General features: G+C 55.4%; 2 protein-coding genes across 6 annotated transcripts; one reads left to right on the forward strand and one right to left on the reverse strand.

Moving 5' to 3' along the window:
• DDX39A (DExD-box helicase 39A) lies at positions 1 to 8,545 on the forward strand. 2 transcript variants are annotated; one of them, XM_068980839.1, is made up of 11 exons: positions 1 to 130; positions 4,091 to 4,299; positions 4,430 to 4,557; positions 5,715 to 5,807; positions 6,169 to 6,352; positions 7,023 to 7,141; positions 7,471 to 7,602; positions 7,698 to 7,807; positions 7,908 to 8,052; positions 8,163 to 8,310; positions 8,421 to 8,545. In XM_068980839.1, exons 2-11 carry the CDS (start codon positions 4,092 to 4,094, stop codon positions 8,435 to 8,437), a joined length of 1,284 nt encoding a protein of 427 aa, XP_068836940.1. In that variant the 5' UTR covers positions 1 to 130; position 4,091; the 3' UTR covers positions 8,438 to 8,545. The 2 variants fall into 2 exon arrangements, with proteins under 2 accessions (XP_068836940.1, XP_068836939.1); XM_068980838.1 differs by having other exon boundaries at positions 54 to 130; positions 4,088 to 4,299.
• On the reverse strand, positions 8,269 to 26,495 carry ADGRE5 (adhesion G protein-coupled receptor E5). Of its 4 annotated transcripts, XM_068980833.1 has the most exons (20): positions 26,414 to 26,495; positions 21,992 to 22,042; positions 21,654 to 21,773; positions 20,950 to 21,105; positions 17,559 to 17,690; positions 16,872 to 17,018; positions 15,892 to 16,038; positions 15,758 to 15,804; positions 15,549 to 15,626; positions 13,349 to 13,526; positions 13,156 to 13,263; positions 12,539 to 12,753; positions 11,843 to 12,025; positions 10,664 to 10,855; positions 10,222 to 10,448; positions 10,053 to 10,119; positions 9,816 to 9,907; positions 9,558 to 9,726; positions 9,363 to 9,467; positions 8,269 to 9,273 (listed from the first exon to the last, which is right to left on the reverse strand). In XM_068980833.1, the coding sequence occupies exons 1-20, from the start codon at positions 26,451 to 26,453 to the stop codon at positions 9,244 to 9,246; spliced, it is 2,484 nt and encodes an 827-aa protein (XP_068836934.1). In that variant the 5' UTR covers positions 26,454 to 26,495; the 3' UTR covers positions 8,269 to 9,243. The 4 variants fall into 4 exon arrangements, with proteins under 4 accessions (XP_068836934.1, XP_068836936.1, XP_068836937.1 ...); XM_068980835.1 differs by lacking the exons at positions 21,654 to 21,773; positions 21,992 to 22,042; XM_068980836.1 differs by lacking the exons at positions 16,872 to 17,018; positions 17,559 to 17,690.
• Between the last annotated feature and the right edge of the window lie 955 nt (positions 26,496 to 27,450).

A 27,450-nucleotide genomic window follows, 5' to 3' on the forward strand; every position in this document is an offset into this window, starting at 1 on the left:
AGCGGTCCAGTGAGCAGAGCCGCAGTCGGACCCAGGAGGCAGGAAGCGCAACAGCGCGTGTCGAGGCGCGAGAACGGTAACCGGAGCCGGGTGCTCTCTTCGCAGCACGGGGAAGCGAACGAGGAATCAGGTGAGCGGCTGGCCCAGGCGCGGGGCCGCGGTGCGGAGACGTCGGATCGGCGGGCGAGCGGGAGATAGGAGACGCCAGGAGTTGAGGGAAGGAGACCGGGCGCGAGACAAGGGGAGGCGGGGCGGTTGGGGTGGCCGGAGCGCGCGTTGGCGGCCGTTGGGCGTTAGGGCGCATGCGCGAGGGGCAGACCGGCCGTTGGCGCGCGGGTGCGGGTCCGCTTCCGGGAGGGGCTGTCATGGCCGCCTGCAGGCTAAACCCCACCTTGGGGCAGAGTCTGCCTGTTCTTGGAAGCCCGAGACGATTTGGGGAGGGGTCAGGAGGCTACGCGGGGGTCTGGGGCCGCGGAGCGCGAAGCCGGAGCTGGTAGACGTGGCGATCTTCAAGATCGAAAGACTCTTCCTCCGTTCTTGCTTTGCGTTTCGGGGGAGTGGATTCGTGGTTCCAGAGATGTAGCGCAAAAAGTGATGTTCCAGTAAGGAACAAAGTCTTAAATGAAAATTCTCTTGGGGGGCACTTCAGGGTGAAAAGGGTACGCGAAAGGCTCTGAGTTGTTACTTAGTCGTCTGTCAGCTTTCAAGTTGATCAGCTCTTGGGGCCTCTGCCACCTTTTCTGGGTGGAGCAAACAGCGCCAAATCCTGTCCTGATCTAATTTGTTTTGATTTTTAGGTTCTGTCTAGCCAGTCCCTAGAAATTTTTGTGTGTCAAGCTTAGTCTGTCATTAAATTTGTCTCCCCATTAAAACAAAAAGAGTTTCTTCGAACTCTTCTCTTATTTTTTGGAATGCGCATCTCTTTCCGGATTTTAAGCCCAGAGTAGACGACGCTGCGTCTTTTATGTCGAAGGCTCCCCCAGGGGTTGGTCCTTCCCTGTAGGGTGATCCACCCTCTTTTCCCTCTCTTAACAATGCTCCCACCGTGGTTAACCCTCTTTGATTTGGTGTCTGGTTTTCCCTGCTGCTGGTCCCTGAACTTACTCCATCTTCTCTGGAGTAACTTGGTCTTGAGCAAATCCTGACTGAGTCACAACTAAAAACCTAATCAGCGATTTCTTATTGTTCAGGGAATTAAGTATGAATGCTCTGGGCCTAACCAGCTTGGTTTTCTGCCTCTTGCTTCAAGCAGCCAGTTCTTTCCAACCCCTGAAAGGGTTTAGACTAGTGGTTTCTGGACTGCCTTTTGCTGGTGCCTTTTCTTCTCTTTGATGCTTGAAGTGAGCCTTCCTGTTTTCACCAGTAGGAATCCTCAGTACTCGTATCGGATTGCCTCTTTCAAGAATCCCATAAGGATACTTGCTTAGCCCCTAAACTCTGCCTTGAGGCCCCGATTCTGATTCCATTCATTCAGCCATTTGCTCTTGAGTGCTTACTTGTTATGTACTAGGTGCTGTTCTGGGTGCTGGGCTGGCGTGACTGAAGGGGGTGTTTTTTAAGTTGGACCCAACTTGGGAATATGCCTTTTTGGAACAACAGAACAGCTTCCCTGATGTTCAGTGGGTAAAGAATCTGCCTGCATTGCAGGAGACATAGAGATGGGGGCTTGATCCATGGGTCAGGAACATCCCCTGGAGGAGAAAATGGCAACCCACTCCAGTATTTTTGCCTGAAAAATCCTAAGGACAGAGGAGCCTGGTGGACTACAGTCCATGGTGTCAATAAGAGTTGGAGACGACAGAGTGACTAAACACAATGGAAAACGCCTTTTTGAAACAACAGAGGTCTGAAAAAAGTGGGAAAAGCAAGTTGAAAGGTGCTGAGGCATGTTTGAGGCTCAGCAGCAAGGCCTGTGTGTAAGGGTGACGGGGCGACAAACTGAGTATAGAGGGAGTCAGGTTGTGCTGGGCTTGATAGGCTGTGGTGAAGACTCTGTTGTACTCTGAACACAGTGGGATCCTGTGGAGGGTGTTGAGCAGAGGAGGGGCTTTCTCTGACTTAGCTTTTTTTAGGCTCCCTCCAGCAGCTGAGGGGCATTGAGGGGGGAGTGGGAGATGGAAAGCAAGGAGCCCAACAAGGTGGCTTTTGGCATAATCCAGGCAAGAGGTGACAGTGCCTGAGTGGCTATCAGCTGACAATGGCTAAAACGAACTGAAGTATTCCAGTAAAAAGGAATATTCATCAGCCACAAAAAGGAATGGTGTACTGATACATGGCCACACTGTAGAGGAACCTTGAAAAATTATGTGAGTAAAAGAAGTCAGACTGTCACATGTTGTATGATTCCATTATATGAAATGTTCCAGATAGGCAGATTCACAAAAAGAAAGTAGATTAGTGGTTGCCAAAGTAAGTTGGGGGGGCACAGGATGGTAGCCTAAGGATTCAGTCTAATTGACATGAGGAAATGTGTGCTAAAGATGATTGTGGCAGCAGTTGAAAGTATTTACGACTGCACAAGAAACCAATAAAATGTGCCTTTTCAACAGTGCCTTGTATGGCATGTGAATGTCTCCATAAAGCTGCTCTATAAAAAGAAAGGTGATGGCGGCCTGAGAGCCAGTGACGTAGCAGGGGTGAGAAGTGGCCTGATTGACCTGCTTGGCTTTATTGGCTGTGGGACAGGAAAAGAGAAAAGACAGAACAGTTCAGAGAACGGAGTTGCCTTTTCTCAGATGCGGGTTGAGGGGAGAGGTTGTCCATAGAAAGGCCGCACGGAGGTGGTTAAGGCCCTGGGGCTGCATACTCACAGAGGACGAGTGGCAAAAGGGCCACAAATTGGGCCTGGGACCATCAAGATCCATCTCAGGAAGAGGGACTATTTTTAGCACTTCCACCCCTTCAGTGGGCTTCCCTGAGGGCTGAATGGTAAAGAACCCGCCTCCCAATGCGGGAGATGTGGGTTCAGTCCCCGGGTTGGTAAGATCCCCTGGAGGAGGGCATGGCAACCCACTCTAGTATTCTTGCCTGGAAAATCCCATGGACAGAGAAACCTGGCCAGCTACAGTTCATGTGGTTACAAAGAGAAACAACTTAGCAACTAAATGACAGCAGCAACCACCCCCTTGACTGGAGGCTGGGGTGCAACAGGGAGGACAAAAGTATTCTCATGTTTGGGTCCCTTGTAGCCTGCACCCACTAGGTGCTCTGTGTGTCTGAATTAAATGAAGCCAGGAAGTGATCGCACTTTGTATTAATTCTTTTTACCATCTTGGCTGTATTCTTACTGGCTCCAGGCCCAATGGGAGGTCTTTTCATGAGAGCACTTAATTATTCCCTTGTGCAAACCACAAATAGCAGGAGCAGCTGGGGCTGGGTAGGCACTGGCGAGCTCACAAGCTCCCATCTCTCCAGCATCCTGGCAGTTGCATCTCCAGGCTCAGGGTGGGGTCCTTGGGGAGTGAAGGGGGAGGGGAGTCCTTGAGACTAGGTGGTCTGAGGCTATTCAGTAGAGCTGAGACCTTGAAGCTGAGAAGGAGGCATTTATTTGTTCAGAGACCAGAAGTAATCCAGCAGAGTCATGCCTGTGGGGCTGGGTGACCTGAGCTGGGGTTAGAGGCTCAGTGAGTATCAGCAGCCAAATGAGGCTGGGGGTGGCATGGAATGGGGTGGGCAGGGGCCAGTGAGGGAGGTTGGAAGTGGAAAGGAATTGGGGTTTCACTTGGTACACCTGTGGTTGTGTCCTGAAGGGTCCCAGGGAGAGGTGAGGCAGCTCGGTGGAGGGTGGTGGAGAGGTGGGCACAACAGTTGGAAGCTGGGAAGTGCCACATAGCTGGAGTAGTGGGACCTGCTGTTGGAGTCAATGGCGGAGGTGAGTTAGAGAGAGATGGGAGAATGAGGTCTGGTCTTGGCTTCAGTGGCCAGGCGGCCAGACCTGACCCCAGGACCTCACCCGCCTCAGACTTGTGTCCGCAGCTCGCAGCTTCTGTGCAGCCGGCTCCCTCTTCCCCCTCACTCTGGGAATTTTCCTGCCTGCGTCAGTCACCGTTGTTGCTTCTGAGCCCTGTTCCCCCTCTTCTGTTCTCAGTAGCATGGCGGAACAGGATGTGGAAAACGAGCTTCTGGATTATGAGGAAGATGAAGAGCCCCAGGCACCTCCAGAGAGCGCTCCACCTCCCCCCAAGAAAGACGTTAAGGGTTCCTATGTTTCCATCCACAGCTCTGGCTTCCGGGACTTTCTGTTGAAGCCGGAGCTCCTGAGGGCCATAGTGGACTGTGGCTTTGAGCATCCATCAGAGGGTACGCAACCCTGGGTCCTCCCTTCCTCGGCTCTCCTCTCACTACTTCGGCGTGGTCCCCTCAGGTGAGGGGCCTGCACGGAGGGAGCGTCCGTCTGGTTTCTGATACCTCATGTGCTCTCTTCCCTCAGTCCAGCACGAGTGTATTCCGCAAGCCATCCTGGGCATGGACATCTTGTGCCAGGCCAAATCAGGGATGGGCAAGACAGCTGTTTTTGTGTTGGCCACCCTGCAGCAGATTGAGCCCGTCAACGGACAGGTGGGTGGACACCCTCCCTGCTAGGCCCCAGCTTCCTGATGCAGCAGGAATCATGGGTCCTCTTGTTAAAAATGCTTGTTCCTGCATCCTCTTTGTGGACTTAATTAAGTACGGTACTTAGTTCTACTGGAATAGGAGATGGCAACCCACTCTAGTATTCTTGCTTGGAAAAATCTCATGAACAGAGAAACCTCATAGGCTACAGTCCATGGCGTCGCAAAGAGTCGGATGCAAGTGAGCAACTTAGCACACACACACTTAGTTGTTAACCAATATCACCCCAAAAATGACAAGCCAAGAGGAAAAACTGAGACGTGCCCGGTCTGACCACCTGGCAAGATGGCTGTTGCTTCCACATGTGCTTTTCTGGATCGTGCACATACAGGAAGGTGTTCTTACACTGAACACAGTTTTGTTACTGCTTTTATTGCCGACAGGACACAGTTGTCTTCTCATGCTTGAATGTTGTAGTTCACTATTTTGAGGGGGTAATTGAGGTGCATGGAGGTGTTCTGTTCCTGACATGCTGGGGCACACCTCCCTGGGTGGTGTGGGTGCCTGCACCCTTGTTACTGATCTTAGGGTGGGTGGTCTCGGAGGGCAGGGTTTCATGGGACGCCGTGGTGTGGTCTCAGTCCTTGGCACTGTGGGCCAGGAAGGCGTGGTAACCTCCCCCTGGTGGTCATAGGCCAGCCAGAGGGCAGGCTCGGGAAGCTGTTAGCATGGAGCTGTTAGCTAGGTGTCTCCCTGGCCTAGGGGGACACACCTGAGTAGCTATAAGGAGACGTAGGGAGGGCTTTCCTGGTGGCTCCAGTGCAGGAGATGCAGGTTCAGTCCCTGGGTTAGGAAGATCCCTCAGAGGAGGAAATGGCAACCATGGGCAGAGGAGCCTGATGGGCTACAGTCCATTGGGTCGAAGAGTCAGATGTGACCAAGGGAGTAAACAGAAACAACAAACAGTAAGTCTTATCACCTGCTAGGGAAAAAAATAAGATACAGGGAGTGAGCAGCAGCTGATAGACTGGGAGAAGATGGGGCCACGTGGACTGGACCTTCCAGTGGCCCAAAGGGGTGGGGGCTGCCAGCGGACCAGCACCAGGGTGGGCTCTGGCCAGGGGAGGACTTCGGACATTGCCTTGAGGGTCTCTGCCCCACAGGTGACGGTCCTGGTGATGTGCCACACTCGAGAGCTGGCCTTCCAGATCAGCAAGGAGTACGAGCGCTTCTCCAAATACATGCCCAGCGTCAAGGTGAGTCCCCAGGCCGAGTGAGGCATCACGTGGCCCTCTGTAGCCTTGCTGGCCACGGCGCTGGCCCAGCCGGCATTAACCAGGCTTGGCTGCAGCGGCTGCCTTTGAGGTCTGTGGTGGTTTACGCTCCTTAAAAGCCTGATGAATTATGAATGGCCCCCAGAGGCCTGTGCCAGTCTCAGTCCTGGGGCTGCTTTTCAGTGGAGCTGGGGCCAGGCTGAGGCCTCTCCTGTACCCAGGCACCAGGTCTGGGGTGTCGGTGGGGGCTTCTCAGGGTTGTGAACTGAGTGGCCGCAGTCACAAGAGTTGGGTGTGAGCTTTTGGCCACTAGATGGTTGACAGCAGCTTTCCGCCCGCATAGGTGTCTGTGTTCTTTGGGGGCCTGTCCATCAAGAAGGATGAGGAGGTGTTGAAGAGGAACTGTCCCCACGTGGTGGTGGGGACGCCGGGCCGGATCCTGGCACTTGTGCGCAATAGGAGCCTCAACCTGAAGAATGTGAAGCACTTCGTGTTGGATGAGTGCGACAAGATGCTGGAGCAGCTGGGTGAGTGTCTGCGCTGGGTCTGCGGGCTGTGGAGGCCCCTTGCAGCATCCCCCAGACTTCAGAGCCAGGCCCTGAGAGGGCAGGCCAGAGGTTTCCCCAGAGTGGGGTTGTGTGGGTGGCCGGCAGTCAGGTCTCCTGGAAACAGATTTGCGGGCAAATCCTGGCATTTGGCAGAGTGAACTGTGGCTTCTGAGCTAGATCTTGGAGTGGGACCACATGGCCCAAGATAAGCCATGCCTGGGCACATGTCCATGTTAGCCGAGGACCGTGGCCTTGCTGCCTGCTGGTTTAGCTCTAGGCCCCCGCCTGCACTCAGGGAGCCCTGACAGGGCTGGTGGGAACTGGGGCTTGTGCCTGGGAGGTGGCTGCAGCTCTCACTCCAGCGGCTGTCTCTGCCTCAGGCTCCCCACCCTGAAGCGTGGCTGGAGGCGCGCTGGCACGGCTGCTCCGCTCTGGCAGCGTGTAAGTGGATTGCTGCTCCTCCCGCGCCTGTGCTTATTACCCTAAGTCCGGACCCTCAGGCACCTGGGGTTCCCTCCTCCGGCCAGTCTGCGCTCACACCACCCTTGTCATGGGGCCAGCGGCTCCCTGGCACAGGTTGGGAGGGACTGGATCCGGTCTTGGGTGGGGGTCATGGTCTGCCAGGCGCTCATGCCCCATTTCTTGCCAGATATGCGGCGGGACGTGCAGGAAATCTTCCGTCTGACCCCCCACGAGAAGCAGTGCATGATGTTCAGCGCCACCTTGAGCAAGGAGATCCGACCCGTGTGCAGGAAGTTCATGCAAGATGTGAGTAATGGCGGAGAGCTCAGTGCGGTAGCTTCGGCCTCCGAGGGTGCAGGCTCTTGCTGCTCCCCAACATCCACGCTGCCCTCATGGCACAAGCATGCTGGAAGGCCGGTGGAGCCTCTTCCTCTCTTGCCAGACTGGGAGCTGAGAGCTTGGTCTACACCTGGACCAGGCCGGACCTTAGATCCAGCTATTGGGAGACAAGTATTGGGGGTACAGAGGCCTCTTGGAAGTATTGCAGCCACGGAGTCGCTTTTGGAAGGTTCTGGGCAGGCAGAAGGCCCAGAAGTAAGCCCCGCCTGGCTCTACCTGCTCTCCTCCCTGCACAGCCCATGGAGGTGTTTGTGGACGACGAGACCAAGCTCACGTTGCACGGGCTACAGCAGTACTACGTGAAACTCAAGGACAGTGAGAAGAACCGCAAGCTCTTCGACCTCCTGGATGTGTTGGAGTTTAACCAGGTGATGCTTCTGCACTCCCGTGGCCTGTGCTGGGGTTCTCGGCCTGGGGGAGGGATTCTGGCCCTGACGCAGGTCTGCCCCTCCCTCCGTCGCAGGTTGTGATCTTTGTGAAGTCAGTGCAGCGCTGCATGGCTTTGGCCCAGCTCCTGGTGGAACAGAACTTCCCAGCTATTGCCATCCACAGGGGCATGGCTCAGGAGGAGCGGTGAGTGCAGGCCGCTCTCAGCCCCTGGCAGGCCCTGTGGAGGGGATGCCACCCAGGGTCCCCGTATCTGATGGCCACCCCTTGTTCCTCTCGCACCTAGCCTGTCGCGCTATCAGCAGTTCAAGGACTTCCAGCGGCGGATCCTGGTGGCCACCAATCTGTTCGGCCGAGGGATGGACATTGAGCGCGTCAACATCGTCTTCAATTATGACATGCCTGAGGACTCGGACACCTACCTCCACCGTGTGAGTGGCCCCCGGGGTTGTCCCTTCCCTCCTGCCCCTTTCTCAGGGTTGGTGTTGGATGGGGACCTCTGTCTGTTCTCAGCCTGACCCTTGCTCCTGTCTCCCTGCAGGTGGCCCGTGCGGGTCGCTTCGGTACCAAAGGCCTGGCCGTTACTTTCGTGTCTGACGAGAACGATGCCAAAATCCTCAATGATGTCCAGGACCGGTTTGAAGTGAACGTGGCAGAGCTTCCAGAAGAAATTGACATCTCCACATACAGTAAGTGGCTCAGACAGGGCTGGGGTGCCGGGGTGGGGGGACAGTGGTGGGGCCTATCCTCACCGCCCCCTCCTCACCGGCTTCCCCCGTCCCCCGTGTGTGTCTCACAGTTGAGCAGAGCCGGTAACCACATGCCCTGACGACCAGAGCCACTCTGCTTCCCACGTGCTGCTGCTTCAAGTCCTCTTTCTAGGCAACACTGGGCCTTTCATTTTACTGTTTAAAAGCTGTAGATTTGTGCAAAAATACATTTTTATTATGGAAGTCTGGCTCCCACAGTGTCTGTTTTTGTCAGCTCACTGCATTTCACGGACACCAGGGGCCCATGGCCTGGTCAGTGAGCCTCTGGCCAGCAAGACATGCCACCTTCTGTGTCAACATGAGATTTAATTCTTGAAGTGTCAACACTGAACGGTTTATACAGATTAAAAAAAAAAAAACAATGTCCACAGCCTTCACATCAGTTTGAACCCTCTGCCCTGGGGCAGATGGGCCTTAGTACCATGAGCCTTGTTCGGCAAGGGGCTGAGAAGGGCTCTGCCCCTCTCCCACCCAGCCTCAGTCTTAGCTTACCCTAGAAGCAAAGTCTCAGCACCTTGGCCTCTTTTTCTGTAGCAAAGACAGATGACAGGAAAGGGCCAGGCTGGGCACGAGTCCTCATTCTTTCCGGGCCTGGTGTACTTGAGGGGGCTGCCCCTACCCTGGGTGCTGACCAGGGTGGAGCTGAGAGGCAGCAGGAAGTAGGTCCGACCCTCCACCCTTGCTGGGTGTTCAGAGGTTCGGTACCAGACGGTGGCTGTCACCCTCCTCTCCGTGGTGCGTGCGGGGCCCGAGGCAGGAGGGAGCAGAGCAGAGAGGGAGGAGAGGAGGTCATCTGTGTGTGCAAAAGCTGCTGAGGCCACAGGAGCTGCTGGTTTGGCCAGAACTGCGTCTTCACATGCCAGACTCTGAGGGCCTGAGGGCCTGGAGAGAAAGGAGCGCCGCGTCAGAACGGAGCCCAGAGACCCGGGGGCCTTCTGTCCTGCACCCCCTACCCCAGGCTCAGCCCTTACCTGAGTCTGATTGTGGCTAGAGCCAGACGCAGAGGTGGTTGTGGCGAACTCAGAGTACCTGTTCCCAGCAACCATGCAGGCCCACTTGCGGTACTCCTCTCTCACCTGTGGGGCACAGGGGCCAGGTCAGAGGAGGATGGGCCCCAGGACAGGAGGAGGGGCCCGGCACCGCCCTCAGCCTGGCCTGCGGCCCACCTTCTTGTTAAGGAGGCAGTACAGCACGAAGAGGAAGAAGCCCTGCAGGCAGTTGAGGATGCTGAAGACGTAGGACAGCACCCAGCTCTCTGGGTCGAAGAGGAGCAGGCCGAAGACCCAGGTGCAGCCCAACACGAAGAGCTGGGCGATGGCCGTGATGGTCAGCACCCTGCGGGGAGGCGGCCAGTTGCAGCTGGGGGCCCCACCTCACACACCCACCTCTTCTGTCGGCCCCCCTCCCTGCCTCTGTCTTCTCACCTGACTTTCTTTAATTTCTTTATGTCAGGGTTGATTTCAGAAAACTTCTGAGTGAGTTTCCAGACAGTAATCACAAAGATGATAGCATTGCCCTGGGCAGGAAGCAAAGAATTCAGATTAGGGGGTATCTTTGGAACTCGCAGGGAGAAAGCTGGTACAGGGGCTCAGTGTGGAGCTGAGTGCTTCAGATTTTCACGGGTGTGGGGTGTGGGGTGTGGGACGAGGTGAGACAGTTACCATAACGATGAAGGTCACAGGTCCCACAAAGCTCCAGAGGAAGCCACCCTCGAAATTCAACCAGCAGCTGGGCAAGAAGGGAGGGTCTGGTCAGCACCCAGTAAGTCCAGAGGGGAGCAACGGCTCCGTGCAACCCCCAAGCCCTGGCTTTCCCACCACCTCCGCTCACAATTTCTCGCGGCCATAGCCCTTGCTGTAGGCGCCTGCCGAGATGCCCACGATGATCAAGGGCACGCCGTAACCGATCAGGCAGAGCCAGAGCTTTCTCAGGCCTTGGCCCTGGAACACGCGCACCACGAGGAAGTAGAGCTCCACGCCCTCGAGGCTCATCCAGCAGAAGGCGGCTAGGAAGCAGTAGTGCAGCAGCACGGCCACCAGGCGGCAGCGCGTCCCCACCTGCGGGGCGAGGGCGGAGGGGCGGGGCGGTGACGTCAGCGGTGGGCGGGTCCGGGACTGGACGCAGAAGCAGTGAATGGGCAGGACCATATGCTTCCGCTGAGGGGAGGCCGACCACCCCACCCAGCTGGGAGTAGGCGGAGCTATTCCACTCCCGGCCCTCACAGGTCTAGCGCCCAGGTGCGAGTGGGGCGCTCCACGGGGCGGGGCCTCACCTCGCCGCCTTCGTTCTCGATGCCCGCCAGGAAGATGGCGGAGCCCACGAAGAGGCAGATGCAGAGGTGCAGGTGCACCGTGGTGCGCGAGCCCTGGATGGGCCGCACCAGCAGGAAGGTGAGGATGCACAGCAGCAGGCAGGCCAGCGACAGCGCCAGTCCCACCTTGGTGATCAAGGCCAGCTTCGGGTCCTAGATGCAGGACGGGCGGGCGGGACTCCATCAGCACCCTGAGGCCTTCCTGCCCTCCTTGTGGGCCCCACCACCCACCCACACCCACCTGGGACCTGGCCTGCAGGACTCTGATCAGGTGGCTCATCTCCCTCCTCCTCCTCTACCATCAACATCTGAATAAACCTACCATGTCTCTCACCCTATATAGCACCACCCCCGCACCCATGTGTGCAGCAGGTATCCCCAGTTCCTCTGGATGAGTGCCCCACTACACACCCAGACCGTTCTCTTTAGACGGTCCCCCGTGTATCCTCAATGGCTGCAACCTTCTTTCTCTACACTGATGAGCCCACCTCTCTGACCCTCATCTCCATCTCATCTCTTGCCCCTCTGACACCTCGCTGCAACTATGAGCTCATCGAAACCCACATTTGTGTCCTTCCTGGGCCTTGGGCCTGGACCACCAGCCTCCCCTACTCTGCCTGACCCATTCCAGGTATTCACATGGCCCAGTGTATCTATGGATCCCTCAGGAGCTTTTAGCAATATTTAACAACTTGATGGAGGTTCCCCAGTGGCTCAGTGGTAAAGAATCCACCTGCCAATCCACTAGGAGATGCTGATTTGATCTCTGGGTCAGGAACATCCCCCGGAAGAGGAAAAGGCAACCCACTCTTGTATTCTTGCCAGGAGAATCTCATGGATAGAGGAGCCTGGCGGTCTACAGTCTGTGGGGTCATGAAAGAATTGGACACGACTTAATGACTAAACAACTTGTTGGGGGTGGGCCATCAGAGGGGCACTGGCTGAAGTAAGGCCCGTGGTGCCAGGCCACTCTCTTTAGTTGCTGAGTCATGTGCAGGTCTAGGGGTCGCAAGCAAGGGGCTGCATCTGGTCTGTGCAACCATGCGGAACCTTTTGGACCATTCCACTGAAACCAGCTGCCTGTCCCGCCTGAGCCAGCCGTGCCACAGTGGGTTTCTGAGGATGGCCCTGTCTGCTCACCTCCACGTCATAGTGGGCCATGAGGATGGCAAAGCTGCTTAGGTGGCTGCATTGGCAGGTGATGCTTCCGTTGCCGCTGCCCATCTTCCAGCAGCCCGAGGTGGCCCAGGACCCGTTCCCGTTGCCGTCATTCTTCCAGAAGGCACAGATCAGCTCCTGCCGTGGCTTGAGCTCAGGCTGTTCCTAGGGAGAGGTGTCATAGAAGTTAGCCTGGAACCCTCTCGTGGGTACTGGGCTTGGGTGGACCCCAAAGAGGACTGTGTGTGCCAGGCCAGGGGACCTGGGAGTGAACTGGGGAGACAGAAATCCCTGTCCTTCTGGGCTGACATTCTAGTGGGGGAGACAGAAAATAATACACCTAATAAATAAGTAAACTAGATAGTGTGTTAGCAGGTGCTGAATGCGAAAGAAAAGAGCAAAGGGGAAAGGTGGGGTGTGATTACAGATTGTAATTTAAACAAGCAGGTCCAGGAAGGCCTAGAAGAGTAGGTGACATGTGAATGAGTTGACAGGTTAAGGACTAAATCGTGGCGGAAAGGTGTCCCAGGCAGAGGGCACGTGTCAAGGCCCTGAGGCACGTGTAAGGAAGCAGCCTAGTGGGTGGGGGTGGGGGAACAAAAGCTGCTAAGAGACCACAGGGACCTTGGCTATGGGGTGAGCAGTGTGGCTGATTGCCCTCCCCACCCCAGGACTCACATGGAGGGTGAAGGCAAAGGAGACATTGGAGTCGAGTTTCTCAGTGTTGGTGTTGCTCAGAAAGACAGAGCTGACCGCTGAGAGAAGCGTGACCTTGGCACCTCGGACAGGACTCTCGTAGGTCTCTTTCAGCTTCTCCAAGTCCAGTTTCAAAGAGGCATTGGCCAGCAATTTTTTCATGTTCTGACTGGAGAGGATGCCCACCACGGAGGGGCCTAGGGGACAGACATGCTGGCTCCCTTCTGCTCTGCTTGCTTCCGTGCCCCATCCTTCCTCTGAAGATGTCTAATTCACGCTCGCCCGTCTGCCATGATGCCCAGAGTCCCGCCCCAAGGCTCGGTTTCCTGTGGCTGCATATTCTGAAGCTGTGTTGTTCAGTCCCTCAGGCATGTCCGACTCTTTGCGACCCCATGGACTGCAGCACGCCAGGCTTCCCTGTCCTTCACCATCTTCTGGAGCTTGCTCAAACTCACACCCGTTGAGTCAGTGATGCCATCCAACCATCTCATCCTCTGTCACCCCCTTTCCTCTTTCCCTCACTCTTTCCTGTATCCTAGCCATATCCTAGCTTCTCCCTCCCTTTCCCTGGAGTGCCTGCTCTGGGTGCCTGCCATTACCTGACTCCCCGGCTGCAGCTGCCACAGCCCAGTCCAGCAGCATCCGTGCATGGCTCTGGCCCACGGTGACGTTTCCTTTCCCCTGCTCCTGGACCACCAGGGACAGCTCTGAGAAGAGAGGGTACAGTGATCGGGGGCTCTGGGTGTGGGAGGGGGTCCTGGGGGGCTGGGGTGGAGCAGGACGTGGTCTCACCTGTGCCATCATCTGAACGGTAGGTGAAGGAGCCTTTAGGTATGGCTTTGGCCAGGGTCCTCAGGGTCTCTTCGAGGCCTGAGAGCAGGTGAGTGGCTGTGACGTGCTTGGAAGACTGACCCAGTGACTCCAGGTCTCCTGAGTTTTTCAACAGGTCATCCACTGACCCGACGAGGTCCTGAGGGTGACAAGTGACAGCTCCTGGGTTACTGCACCACAAGGGCTGCCTGACGGACCCTGGTTTCTCGCCTCCCCTCACTCCACCCCCACAACTGGAGAACCCCCTGGGTTGCTTGGGGGACAGAACCAGGGGAATCATCAAGACACAGCAGTAGCCAGAAGATGAGTAAGGGGATTGAGCATGTGCCTGTGTGCACGTATTACAACAGCAACATTATAACAGCAACAGTGCTTAACATTTATCACGCACTGGCTTTACGTCAGGCCCTGTTCTAAAGTCTGCGGCTTTTCTGGTGGCTCAGTGGTAAAGAACCCACGTGCCAATGCAGGAGACATGGATTCCGTCCCCGGGTCAGGAAGATTCCCCTGAGAAGGCAATGGCTACCCACTTCAGGATTCTTGCCTGGAGAATCCCACAGACAGAGGAGCCTGGCAGGCTACAGTCCATGGGGTCGCAAAGAGTTGGATATGACTGAGCATGCATGCAGGCACTTTCTAAGTCTGCAATGCCTGAAACAGTTGCCCTGAGCCCCAGATGTCACTTGAAATATGGCTCCACGTTGAAATGATAATAGTTTTAATCTATGGGGTTAAATGCAATTTTCACATTAATTTCACTTGTTTACTTCTTTTTTAAACAATTAATTTTTTAATTGAAGGATAAGTGCTTTATAGAATTTTGTTGTTCTCTAGCAAACCTCAACATGAATCAGCCATAGGTATACATATATCCCCTCGCTTTTGAACCTCCCTATCTCCCTACACATCCCACCCCTCTAGGTTGATACAGAGCCCGTTTGAGTTTCTCTGTGTCTGCTTCTCCATGGCTGCCCTACCGTTTTTCTAGATTCCGTATATGTTAATATACAATATGTATCTTTCTCTTTCTGACTTACTTTATTCTGTATAATAGGCTCTAGTTTCATCCACCTCATTAGAACTGACTCAAATGCGCTCCTTTTTATGGCTGAGTAATATTCCATTGTGCATATGCACCACAGCTTATCCATTCATCTGTCAATGGACATCTAGGTTGCTCCCGTGTTCTAGCTATTGTAAACAGTGCTGCAATGAGCAATGGGATACATGTGCCTTTTTCAGTTTTGGTTTCCTCAGGGTATATCCCTAGGGGTGGAATTGCTAGGTCATATGGTGGTTTTATTCCTAGTTTTTTAAGGAATCTCCATACCATCTTCCATAGTGGCTGTATCAATTTACATTCCCACCAACAGTGCAAGAGGGTTCCCTTTTCTCCACACTCTCTCCAGCATTTATACTTCTACTCTTTAAATTTATTCTTTACCTTTATATTTTAAAAATGCAGCTACTGGAAAAATTCAAATGACATAAAGGGCTCACATATTTCTCTTTTTAAAAATTTATTATTACCATCTTTTTAGAGGCTCAATATTTCTACCAGGCCAAGCACATATGACATATAGTATTTACATTGTATGCCAGGCACTTTTCTTTGAGACTCACTCCTTTTAGTTCATTTAAACCTTTTCCCCAACTGGATGAAGCAGGTACAATTTATGAAGTGAGGCAACTGAGGCTCAGAGAGGGGGAGTCACTTGCCTGAGGTCACAAAGCAAGAACTGGCAGTGGGTGGGATGAGGGGTATTTGAACTCTGTGGCCTTGCTCCAAAGGTGAATTCTCAACTGCTCCATTCCACTGACATTATATTCCTCTCAAACGTGTGTGTGTGTGTGTGTGTGTGTGTGTGTGTGTGTGTGTGTATGGGCTTCCCTGGTGGATCAGTGGTAAAGAATCCACCTGCTAATGCAGAAGACACGGCTTGGGTCAGGAAGATCCCCTGGAGAAGGAAATGGCAACCCGTTCCAGTCTTCTTGCCTGGAGAATTCCACAGACAGAGGAGCCTAGAGGGACTGAGCAACTAAATAGCAGCAGTCTGTGACTTTTGTATACAGATGTATCTGTTTGACCAGAGGCCTCTGCTTGGGCATCTGCACTCACACTGAAACATCCTCCAGCCACCCCCCACTGTCCTGCCCTTACCTGCATGGATTTTTTGGCCGTGGCTGGTTTGAAGTCTCTGCTCATTTTCTGGACTCTTTCGAAGAAGGCAGAGAGTCTCTGGAGAGAGGGGAAAGTTGGGGAAGTCAGAGAGTTTCATCCTGGGTGGGGGAGCTTCGGGGAAAATGAGTGATCAGGGTGAGCTGGTTGGAGGGATTTTTTTGCTGCTGGTCCCCACTGGGGCCACTCACCTGGCTCTTGATTCCAGGGGGAGCCGTCCAGGCAGGGAAGGAGATCTCTGCAGGGGACAGGGCAGCAGTTCATTAGCTGCGGCAGTGTCTGTGTTTGCTGTGGGCAGGGCCTGGGGTCAGGGCAGGACAGGTACCTTCGCAGATGGTGTTCTTTTGCTTATCCTGGAATCCAGGTTTAGGCACCCAGCCTTGGTGGCAGTGGCACGTGTATGAACCCACAGTGTTAACGCAGACGGTGGAGTTGTGACACCGATGCTCCCCGGAGCTGCACTCGTCCTTATCTGGGGACAAGAAGGAGGGGGTCAGACTCTGCCCCAGCCCTGTGAGGCCCCTGTCCTCAAGCTCTGCCCCAGCCCTGTGAGGCCCCTGTCCTCCTTGGGCCCCTCTTTTTCCCATATTAGTCCCCCAGGAGGTGACACCACCCGCTGTCCACACATCCTCGAGTGGCGAACACTAAGCTTATTTATGGGAAGCGTGCAGAGTTCTGACACACAGCAGATGAGCCCCGCACAGATAGGCAAGTTGTGAAAATACTGAAGTATCTTTTCTAGTGATTAGAAAAGACCCTGATGCGGCAAGAGGAGAAGGGGACGACAGAGGATGACATCACCTACTCAATGGACATGAGTTTGAGCAAACTCCGGGTGAAAGAGTCCGACAGGACTTAGCAACTGAACAACAGTTAGCTGCTGCCTAGAGTCCCTGGGAGCTTCCCCCTTCGTACCCCAGCTCCTTCTCCAGGACCCCCCAGGTCTTACATTTAATTAACACATTAATCACATTTAATTAACAAGAATAAATGCCTCGCATAGCAGGACACCTCCAGCATTCATTCTGTTTGGTTTGTGTGGGTGCCACTAAATATGTGATCAGATGTTCTGAGTGTGGGCTCCCAGGTGGCTCAGTGGTAAAGGCGCTGTCTGCCAGTGCAGGAGCCCCAGGAGGTGTGGGTTTAATCCCTGGGTTGGGAAGATCCCCTGGAAGAGCAAATGGTAACCCACTGCAGTATTCTTGCTGGGATAATGCCATGGACTATAGTCCATGGGGTCACAGAGTCGGACAAGACGACTTGAGCATGCACGCACACCAAGAGTGTCGCATCTGAGCTCCGAACCTTCACAGACAGTGTTGTTTGGGCCGTTGGGGGATCCAGCAATAGGCTTCCAGCCGGGGCGGCAGCGGCACTCATAGCTGCCCACGGAGTTGAGGCAGTGGGTGGAGCTGTGGCATGGCTTCTTCCCTGAGGTGCATTCATTCACATCTGAGGACAAAGCCAGAGGGCCAGCGTCACCGCCACTTCCGCTTCTCACTGCCCAGTACCAAGAACCCCACTGTGACTTCACGTGCCAGCGCCTGGTGACCTTCAACTGGACTCTTAAAACACCTGTAAGATGGGCGTGGTAGGGGCCATGGTCCTCAGTTTATAGGCAGAAAAACTAGGAGTGAAACTGAGTCACAGGGGCTGGACTTTCAGACCAAGGATTCTTGCCTCTGGGGCCCTGGACCAAGGTTCCCCTTCTAGGAACCGGAAGTGAGAGCTTCCTCTGCTCGAATGTGACAGATGCGGAAGGGGTGAGGTCTGGGAGATGTTCACAGAGCCGAGTTTGAGGCCCGAAGTCTCTGCTGTCTCCCTGGTCCGTGGTGGGACCGTTCCGGGAGGTGATCCTCAGGCAGGGCCCTGGCAGACCCCTGTCGTCACAGGAACCTGAGTCTCTTCTCTCTGCTGCTTGGGCTCTGGGAACTGCCTCGGCTCCTTCCCTCGCTCCAGGCCCGCCTCACCCTTTCTTGCTGAGGTCTCTACCTGTGCAATGCCTCGGGTCCTCTGGGTTGAACTCCAAGCCGGGTGGGCACTGGCAGGTGTAGCTGCCCTCGGTATTGATGCAGATGCTGCGGCCTTTACAGACTCGGGGTCTGTGCTGACATTCGTCCACGTCTGCAAGGGGAAGGAGAGCGTGATGGATACCTGCTGCTGTGGACAGCCTTCGGGCCTGGAGTTTGGCCCCGTTTTCTGGTATAGAAGGATCCAGAAGGGCCCACTCTCTCTTCCCTGGTGAGTGGGGGCCTTTCCTCATTCACATGGAGGCATCCTATGGTGAGCATGGTGGCCCAGACGTTCTGTTGTCCAGATGTGGCCAGAAGTGGCCCAGTCCTCCCCGTCTGCCAGCTCTGGCTCCCTCAGCCTCCCTGGGAAGCTCCCAGCTTGGATAGGAACATCACAGCTGCCTGTGTCCCAGTCTGAGGATTTGGACGAAGGACTGGGTGGGCCTTCCTGGGAGCTGAGCGCAGCTGTGTTCCCTCAGCAGGGCCCATCTTGGCTCCTAGTGATGGACTTTGTCCTGACTCCCCCAGGGCGAGTGCTGCCATCTGAGTTCTCCTTGGATCCTGCAGACTCCAGCAAGACAGCACTCTCCTGTCCTTGCTAACTCTGAGGCTCCAGCTCCATGAAGATGGACCAAGATCCACCCCTGAGTCAGGCAGCTCAAGGACAATGTTTTGGAGCAGTGGCATGGAAAATGAGAATAACAGAAAAAGGTCAGGGACACCCAGGCAGTGGGCACCAGGCTGTGCTCAACAGTGGGGCTGATGTCTGGGCAGGCAGCTTTGGGGCTATGAAGGTACCTTTTTCTGATTCCCATGAAGGCTTCCCACAGACTGACAGGAAGTGGTAAGAATCCATATCTGAGCAAAGTTCACAATGAGTAAAGGCTGGGTGGCTGAAGCAGGGAGCAGGTGCCCTTGGGTGAAGGGTGGCAGGTGTTTCTGCCATCTTGGCACTTGGCCTCCCACTAGAGACGCAGGCCTGTGCATCCTGCTGGGTGGGGCTCAGCCTCCACCTTCTGTCCCCACGTGGTCTGGGTCACTGTGGGGCCCGGATTGGTCTCCTCCGTAAAGGGTCAGGCCAGGGGCAGTGGTCTTCAACGACGTCTCATCATCTGGTCCAGATGGAAGCCTCTTTGTTCAACTGGCTCTTGCAGCGGGTTGGGGGTTGATGTCACCCTGAGACACCCCTGACACAACATCCTCCCAGGCCTCTGTCAACAGAGCTGCCTCAGGTCTATGACCTGGAATTACTGGGGAGGGTCAGGGTGGAGCCTTGGGTGGGGTGGGGAAATAGATGGAAGCTGAGAAGCTGAGATGTGGGGTCAGGGTGACAGAAGGCATCTTCTCCAGGCAGCTTGCTGGGCCAGGGGCATGGCCAGCCAGGGACACTGGGGCTGTTCCTTGAATCTCCTCCTTCAGTATTTCTAGACAGGTCCCAACAGTCCACCACGACCCAGGGTGTCAGAGGCCCCAGTGGGGGCAGGTCTCCTCTCAGCAGTCATTAACAATGGCAAGAGGACAGATATGGCTCTGGGACACACGGTGCTGTGACCACACTGAGTACCTTGAGTGTCACCCCTCCTTTGTTTTATGCAAATAAGATGCCACATGACAGTGGGGTGGATGTTCTGAACATTCAGAAGAGCCCCTCTGCAGAGGTTCTGAGCCTTGGGGTTCAGAGAGGGCTGGGAGACCAGGCAGATGCACAGGACAGCCCTCTGACGCTGGAGAAACTGGGACGAGGAAGCCAGGGAGCAGCCCAGGTCTTCTGCCCATAGCAGACCCCACGGCCTGGACACGGATGGACACGTGCTCAGGTGCAGCAAAGGCTGCAATGCTGAAACGGGGGTGCACAGACAGTCCAGCTGAGCCCACCAGAGAGCTAGGTCTTCAGGCGGCAGGCCTTAGTCCCAGTCAGTAGGCTGCTCTCCGCCTGGCACCCTTCTTGAGCCCCTTAGAGGTCCCTCTCCCAACTCACTCTTGTTCATGCATGTCTCTAGAGGAACTCGCAACAGTGGGTGGGCGGCACACCAGTCCAGGCATACTGAGTGGGATCCATGTCCACCATGTACTGTTGTGCAGGCTGATCACTGCACAAGGGTATCCAGCCAAGGAGGCAGGTGAAAACCAGCTCACACTCCATTCCCCAAACACATGGTTCAATGAGACGACAGGGAACTTTTCCCTATTCACGTGAAGGCTCTGGCCAGGCCACATGTTTCAAGCACAACATCCACCCACAGAGGACCCTGTGAACCAGCAGAGACCCCACAGATGCAGGACCCCTCTTTCCTCCCACCAGGGAGGCTCTGCCGCCCTCTATCTGCAGGGCAGGAGGGAAGGGGCTGGGACCAAGGTTGCGGGCTCTTCTCTGGGCAGCAGAGTGGGTCAAAGGACCCTCCTCAGAGTCCCCTGGATCCTGGGCTCAGCCCCCTTCTCACCTCCCACCTTCCCTCTCCTCCCCTCCCCATCCTCTGTATTCAGGTCTAACCATCTCCATGGAGCCCTCTCTGGAGTCCTGTCTGCCCACTGCTGGTCTCCTCTGCCTCTTCCCCTGCCTATCTTCTCCCACTGGAAAGGGGGCAAAGCCTAGTGATGTGTGGAGGCCAGGCTCCTCCTGGGTCCCTGGTGAGGGAGTGGACAGGACAGCTGCTCCTGAGCACCCACCCTGGGGCACAGCCCCCAGGGATGCCCATCCTGGAGAGGGTGAGTTAGATCATGATGACCATAATTTAAAATGCCAACGGCCCTCAATGTTTTGTGCTTTGTTATTCTTCTTCTTATTATTTATACCCTAGCAACTCTATGAGGTAAGCACCATTGTCACCCCCTTTTTACAGATGGGTAAACTGAGGGACAGAGCAGTGAAGCAACTTGTCCAAAATCACACAGTTAGTAAAAGGCAAAGCTACTTTTGTTGTTATCTGTAAAAGACACTCTTTTTGTTTGTTTGTTTAAAGCATAAACTCATAATTATATTATCACATCTCACGTTAATGACTTCTTTTTTTTTTGGCTGAGCTGCGCAGCATGTGGGATCTTAGTTCCCTGGCCAAGGACTGAACCCATGTCCCGTGTATTGCAAGGTGGATTCTTAACCACTGGACCACCAGGGAGGTCCCAAACAGTGATTTCTGAATCAGTATCCTGGTTAGTGTCACACACAGAGAGATCAGCGGGCGAAGCCAGGACCTGGGTCCCTGCTTCATCATGCTACCCTGCCTCTCTGTGCAAGCGTCACAGGCATAGGTATACCTGTCCCAACACAGACCTGGGTGCCACCCCTGAAACCAGGATGCTGCAGGAAGGGCTCAGCATCTGAGGCCCCAGACCTCAAGGACGAGAGGCGGGAAACGCAGCCTCATTCTTACCTCGACATGTGCTCTCACTCTCATTCTGGAAGACCGCTGGCCCAGAAACAGGCTCATAGCCTGGGCTGCACGTGCAGTAGTAGCCCCCTTCCGTGTTCTGGCAGTCTGCTGAGCTTCCGCAGTCCACTGGCGAGGGCGGGCCACACTCGTTGATGTCTGGAGCACAATAGGGCAAAGGGTTACCGCCCAGAGGCACAAGTTTGGTCAGTGCAGAGATCCCCAACCCCTACCTGACTCCCCAGCTTTGGGCCTGAAGTTTAATCACTATCTTTTTAAAAAGAATTAGACTCTCAGGCCATACTGCTGAGACTGGGCTGTGGCTGGAGCAAGCCATTCCTGAAGCTTGTGCAATCAGCTCTGTTCTTCTTGGCCCTCTGGCTGTCACCCCGGATTTAGACACAGTGGGAAGTGCTGAACTGGGCTGTGGGTAGAAGCTCTGTGTCCCCCTCCTCAGTCCTGAAAGGACAAACTGAGGCACAGACTCCAGACTCCTGGAGACCCAGCTGCCCTCTCTCCAGGAAGCCATGTGTATTCATGTCTCATCTCTCCATCTTCATATCTTTTCCTTTCTCTTTTTTTCTGTCCTTGATGTTGGACCTGAGGACAAAGGCTGAGGCCCCCAACCAACACCCATGTCCCCCAGAAACACTGGACTCTACCCCACAATCTCTGCATGTCACGCCATCACCCCCAAGCCGCTGTACCGTCACAACTCTCCAAGGGGTCGGTGAAGATCTCCCCAGAAAAAGATATGAATCCTGGAGCGCAGCGGCAGGCAGTGCCATTGACACATGAGGAGTTCGGAGGGCACCACAGAGCGCAGGCTGTGGGGATGGAGACCTTGGTCAGAAGGTGAGGGCTGAGCCAGGGGCTGGGGACAGGGACAGGATCAACTCCAGGAGACGGGGTGCTGGGGAGGCGTGACCCTGGCCTTCCCCCTGTAACCGGTTTGTCTCCTGCTTGGGCTGAGGGGTGCGGGCGGAAGTCTAGGGCCCCTTCCCCAGGCTCCAGCTATGGACCACGTTGCTCCCAGCAGACTCACCCTTGCTGTTCTGGGATCCAACTTCCAACAGAGTCAGCAAGAAGCACAACACTGGAACAGAGAGGGCGGGGCGTCAGAGGGGCCACCGAGCAGGGAAAGGCAGATGCAGTCCCCAGAGTAACGCAAGCGAGGAAGAGGGGGCTCTCGGCCCCTCCCAGGCTTGGGCTCTGTCTCTGTCCGTTGCTCAAGGAGAAAGTGGGTACGTGGCATCTGCCTGCGAATGAACACCCACGGCCAGGGGATCTGCCACCTGTCACCTGGAGGTGGGTTTCAGAACCTGACGGATGGCAAGCTTCCCTGGTGGCTCATGATAAAGAATCCACCTGCCAGTGCCAGAGACATGGGTTCAATCCCTGGTCTGGGAAGATCCCACGTGCCACCACTATGGAAGGCCGAGGACCCTCAAGCCTGTGCTCCACGGCAAGAGAAGCCGCCACAGTGAGAAGCCCAGAAACCACAGCCAGAGAGCAGTTCCCGTGAGCCACCACTAGGGAAAGCCTGTACCCAGCAACAGGCTAAGCACAGCCAGAGAGAAAGAAAGAAACTGAGGGATGAGGAAGAGTCCCAAGCACCGAGGGGTCCCAGCTCCCGGGGACCTGTGTGGGCAGCAGCTCAGTAATCAGACTGGAGCCAGGCGGCCCCAGGTCTCATCCTGGACTGTGGTCAGGCAACCTCATCTCTCAGAGCCTCAGCTTCCCCTTCTGCGGAGTGGGGATGATGACAGGACCCATTTGCTAGAGTACTGTGAGAATTAAGCCTGCAAATATCGCCCGGTGCATCAGAGTGTACCGTCATCAACATTTCTTTTCTTTAAGTTATACTGGAGTATAGTTGATTTATAATGTTGGGTTAATTTCAGGTGAACAGCAAAGTGATTTGGTTATACGTGTACATATATTCATTCTGTTTTCAGATTCTTTTCCCATAGAGGTTATCTCAGAATGTTGAGTAGAGTTCCCTGAGTAATGTTTCTTTATGTAAGGAGGGGGCTGGATCAGGCAGTTTTCTCAGATTCCACCCCCAACCCTGAATTAAGATCCTCCAGCTCCTATACCCTTCCTCAGGGACACAGGTTCACCCACCCCACACCCGTGTCGGTCAGTCCTGACGGCTGTCTTGGGACCCAGTGGCGATATTTCACCTTGGGCTCCCCCTGCCCCGACCCCAGCGCACAGGAAGATGCTGTGGGTTCACACTGGGGATGTTGCTGGAAGGGGGTCCTCTCTGGCTGAACTTACCACCCAGGGGCACCCCACTCTCAGGGCCTCTTCAAGTCATCAGGGCCTTCAGAGATGGGGATCTCCTTACAACTCCCCAAAGAGAGAGAGACAAGAAGACATGGGGAGAAAATAGAGATGAGAGAGAGGGAGGAAGAGAGAGATGGAGACAGAGAGATGAGGAGAGACAGACGGAGAGAAAGACAAAGGCAGAAGTTCAGGCAGTGATAGAGAGAGATGGCCAGTCCTAAAGGAAGTCAACCTTGCATACTCGTTGGAAGGACTGAAGCTGAAGCTCCAGTAACTTTGGCCACTTGAGGGGAAGAACCGACTCATCAGAAAAGACCCTGATGCTGGGAAAGACTGAGTGCAGGAGAAGGGGGTGACGGAGAATGAGATGGTTAGATAGCATCACCAACTCAATGAATATGGATTTGAGCAAACTCCGGGAGACTGTGGAGGACAGAGGAGCCTGGCATGCTACAGTCCATGGGGTCGCAAAGCGTGGGACACGACTTAGTGGCTGTGCCACGAGAGAGAGACAGACAGAGAAATAGGGAACTCAGCAAGAGAGAAACAGATTGGACAAAGAAACACAGAGATGTGGAGATTGAGAGCAAGACAGGCAAACAATTAGGAGGCGGGGAATGGAAACAAAGGGGGAGGGAGGAGGAGGACAGTGCAGCCGCAGGGGCAAGCACGGAGGGCCTGGGGGAGGCACCCAGTCCCTGCCCACCTGGGAATGCTGTAGGAGGCAGCACAGACCCCAACAATCCAGGGAGACCCAGAAGGGGGCAGTGGGCGGACGGATGGGGGCAGGAGGAAGGGCAGGAGTGAGTCACTTCCTGGGCCAAGGGAAAGCATGACTCACAGCTTGTCGCCCCTGGAGGGAGCTTCCAGGGGAATTCTGGGGTCTGTCATTGTGAGCACCGCTTGAAGGGCTGTGAGGGGTCAGCAGACCGGAGGGTCCCCTGGCCACTCAGTCCCTAAGTCCAAACTTGATACCCTCAGGTTGGCGGTGGCATAGAGTCCCTCCCAGAAGCCCTCTCAGCAAGGGTAAACCGAGGTTGGAATGCCCTTCCCCTTCCTCGTTTGAGGATTTCTCTCGTCCTCCTCTCTGGTCACAGGGCTTGGCTAGCTCCCCCCCTCAGCTGGGACTCAGTTCCTCTTTGCAGGACAGCCCCAAAATTACTGCCGTCCCCCCCCCACCCCACCCCACCACCGCAGCAAGATGCAGCCTGGGCTGATTCGTCCCCATTTCCCAACTTCCTGCTCACAACTGCCCTGTTTGTGTCCATTCTGCAGATGGAATTGAGGCCTGGAGCCCAGAAAAGGCTCAGGAAGAATCTGGTGAACAGAGGAGCTTGGGAAAGTTGGAACTGGGGCTTCCCTGGTGGTTCAGTGATAAAGAATATACCCGCCAGTGCAGGAGACATGGTTTTGATCCCCGAACTGGGAAGATCCCACATGACGAGGAGCAACTAAGTGCGCCACAACTACTGAGCTTGTGCCCTAGAGTCCGGGAGGTACCATTACTGAGCCCGAGTGCCTCTAAGACCGGCCACTGCAACGAGAAAACCGTGCACCGCAACGAGACAGTAGCCTCGCTGACAGCGACTAGAGAAAAGTCCTCGCGGCAGTGAGGACCCAGCAGAGCCAAAAACAAATAAAAAACAAAAAGTGACAACACTGAAAAGGTGGAATGGGGTCGGGCTTCCCAGCGTGGGGAAGTGGGGGTGGGACAGCTCTTCTGAGCCCCGTGCCCTCCGCCAGCGCGGGGTTGGGCTCTGCTCCCCCACCACAGAGGCTCCCAGGCCACGATTCCTCCATCTGGGTCCTTGGAAGTCACCCGAACAGGAGCTGGGAGAGGAGCTGCTGGCCATCTGCGCCCAGTCCCATCTGGTTCGCATTCCCCCTGGCGAGCCCTGAGGGGTTAGATTCCTGGGGTGGGGGCAGGGCGGGCATCCTCTTTTTCTCCTCCTCCTCAGACCCTCCAGTTTCCCCCCAGACCCGCCAGTGAAATAATAGCGTGCGTGTGCTCAGTTGCTTCAGCTGTGTCTGACTCTTTCCAACCCTTATGGACTGTAGCCCACCGGGCTCCTCTGTCCATGGGATTCTCCAGGCAAGAGTACTGGAGTAGGTTGCCATGCCCTCCTGCAGGGAATCTTCCCGACCCAGGGATCCAACCCATGTCTCCTGCATCGCAGGTGGATTCTTTACCGCTGAGCCAATAAAAATATTGTTTACTTAATTCTTCCTGTGAACCAGGAATAGTTTGCTTTGGAACTCACTTAACACAGCCCAATAAGGTGAAGATTGGTCTTACCCCATTTTACAGATGTGCAAAGTGAGGCTCAGAGGCAGTGAGATTCAGCTCCAGTGACACACCGCTCCCCCCTCCATCAGGTGTGACCCACACAGACTCCTCTTTCTAGCTTCCCTACCTGGGGGCCACTGAGCTTATGCCTGCCAACCTGGGCCAGCACGGGGAATCCCGTCCCAGGGCGACCTGGGAAGCCCTGGTTGGTACCCCAAGCACCATGTCTTCATTCTCTTTGTTGTTTGGTTGCTTAGGCAACCAGCTGCCCAGATAACCGTTAGAGCCACCCTGGGTGGGGCGGGAAGGGAGGCCCTGGGGAAGTCACAGCAAAAGTTCAAACCTGCCACCAGCGCCGGTAAAATCTTTTCCACCCACCTGCAGCTGAATCCCAGCTGGATCCGGGTCTCTGGGGCTGATTTTGCCACTGAGACAGTGTGGGACATGTTGGGGGTACCCTCACCTGGCAGTGAAGAGGTCCCGCCCCCCAGTCCTCTAGCCCCTCAGCATCTCCCTACAACCCGTGTTAACAGCCGCCACCTGTGTGTGTGTGTGTGAGAGAGAGAGACAGAGAGGGTCTCAGCACTCCCTTTTTACCCCTCCTTTCCCAAACCTGTCTCCCACTTTGGGAGCAGTTCAGAGGGCTCAGCGATTTATCTGGGAGACAGGGACAGGCTCTAGAAAATGCTGGAGGATCCTGCCACGGTGTGGGGGTGCCTGGCCCCTGGCCCCAGGCCCCCTCAGCACCCGCCCCCACGCCCGGCCATGTGGCTCCCTTCCAGGCTGGCCCCAGAACTGCCAGCTGCACCTCGCATTTCTCCAGGGAAAAGAGGGTGCGGGGGCTCCCTGGCCGCCTGCCCTCACCCCTCAGGGCCCCAGAGCGCTCACCGAGAAAGAGAAGAAAGGGGCCGCCGTGGGGGCCTCCCATGGTCCGAGCTGCCGCAGGGGAAGCAGGAGACGGGGCAGGTCTGTTTCTGTCGCCAAGCTGGGCAGCTGTGCAAGCTTTCCCAAGGCCCGCCTGGCCTTTATAAAGGGGGGCGGGGGAGCAGCCGCGAGCCCAGGGCCCTCCCCGGAACTGGCGGGGCAGCTGGAAGCCAGCAGGAAAGTGGAGCGAAAACACAGACCCAGGGGCGCCGCACGCGCGCGCGCGCGCGCACACACCCACATTAAGGTGCAACCTGCCCTTTGGGTGTCTGCACTTTCTGGCCCCTGTGTAAAACGGCTGGCGGATCCCAGGGGATAGAGGACGGGGAGGAGTCTTGCCGGGACCTGCTTGCCCTGTCTGGCCGCAGGCGTGTAGGCTGGGGAGGGGCCGCGCTCAGAAATGACTCGGGGCTCCCACGTTGCGGGGACCACCCTGTATTGGCTGCCTTTGTCTTGCTGAATCTCCAACGCCAGTTTCTACGCTAACAGGAACTTCCTCCTTTGTTTTCCAGATGAGGAAACTGAGGCCCAGAGAGGCCAGAGTCCACCCGAGAGCTGTGCGAGGGGTGGGGCATTTTAAAGGGGCCCTTCGTGGAAGCCAGGCTGGCTGGCGCCAAGAAAGCGGAACTGCGGGGCCCCAGGGCCTTAGAGGTCCGAGGTCCAGGAGCTGGCCTTTTCTGGGCCAGCTTTTCACCTGGTGGGAAACATATTTCAGGGATTCATGGACACTGCGTTAATCAACAGAGAAATCACATCATAGGAGAGTTGTTTCCTTTTCTAATTAGTCATGTGACAGACTTGTCTCTGAAACCATCTCATCATTTAAAACAAACAAAAAACCACACTATTATTTGTAAAGCACTTAATCTGAGCAAGGCCAGATTCACCTAGAGAAAGTGAAAGAAAGTGTTAGTCGCTCAGTTGTGTAGCTATAGCCCGCCAGGCTCCTCTGTCCCTGGAATTCTCCAGGCAAGAATACTGGAGTACCCATTCCCTTCTCC

This window comes from Capricornis sumatraensis, chromosome 9 (genome assembly GCF_032405125.1).
Source record: "Capricornis sumatraensis isolate serow.1 chromosome 9, serow.2, whole genome shotgun sequence".
Lineage (NCBI taxonomy): Eukaryota > Metazoa > Chordata > Mammalia > Artiodactyla > Bovidae > Capricornis > Capricornis sumatraensis.

Coding starts and splice junctions, on each gene's coding strand:
- DDX39A (XM_068980839.1), top strand. CDS start 4,092: ATGGCGGAACAGGATGTGGAAAACGAGCTTCTGGATTATGAGGAAGAT. Junction 4,300..4,429: donor CTTTGAGCATCCATCAGAGG/GTACGCAACCCT, acceptor CTCTTCCCTCAG/TCCAGCACGAGTGTATTCCG. Junction 6,353..7,022: donor CAAGATGCTGGAGCAGCTGG/GTGAGTGTCTGC, acceptor ATTTCTTGCCAG/ATATGCGGCGGGACGTGCAG.
- ADGRE5 (XM_068980833.1), bottom strand. CDS start 26,453: ATGGGAGGCCCCCACGGCGGCCCCTTTCTTCTCTTTCTCG. Junction 12,754..13,155: donor AGCTGCAGCCGGGGAGTCAG/GTAATGGCAGGC, acceptor TCTGTCCCCTAG/GCCCCTCCGTGGTGGGCATC. Junction 10,449..10,663: donor TCGAGAACGAAGGCGGCGAG/GTGAGGCCCCGC, acceptor CTCGCCCCGCAG/GTGGGGACGCGCTGCCGCCT.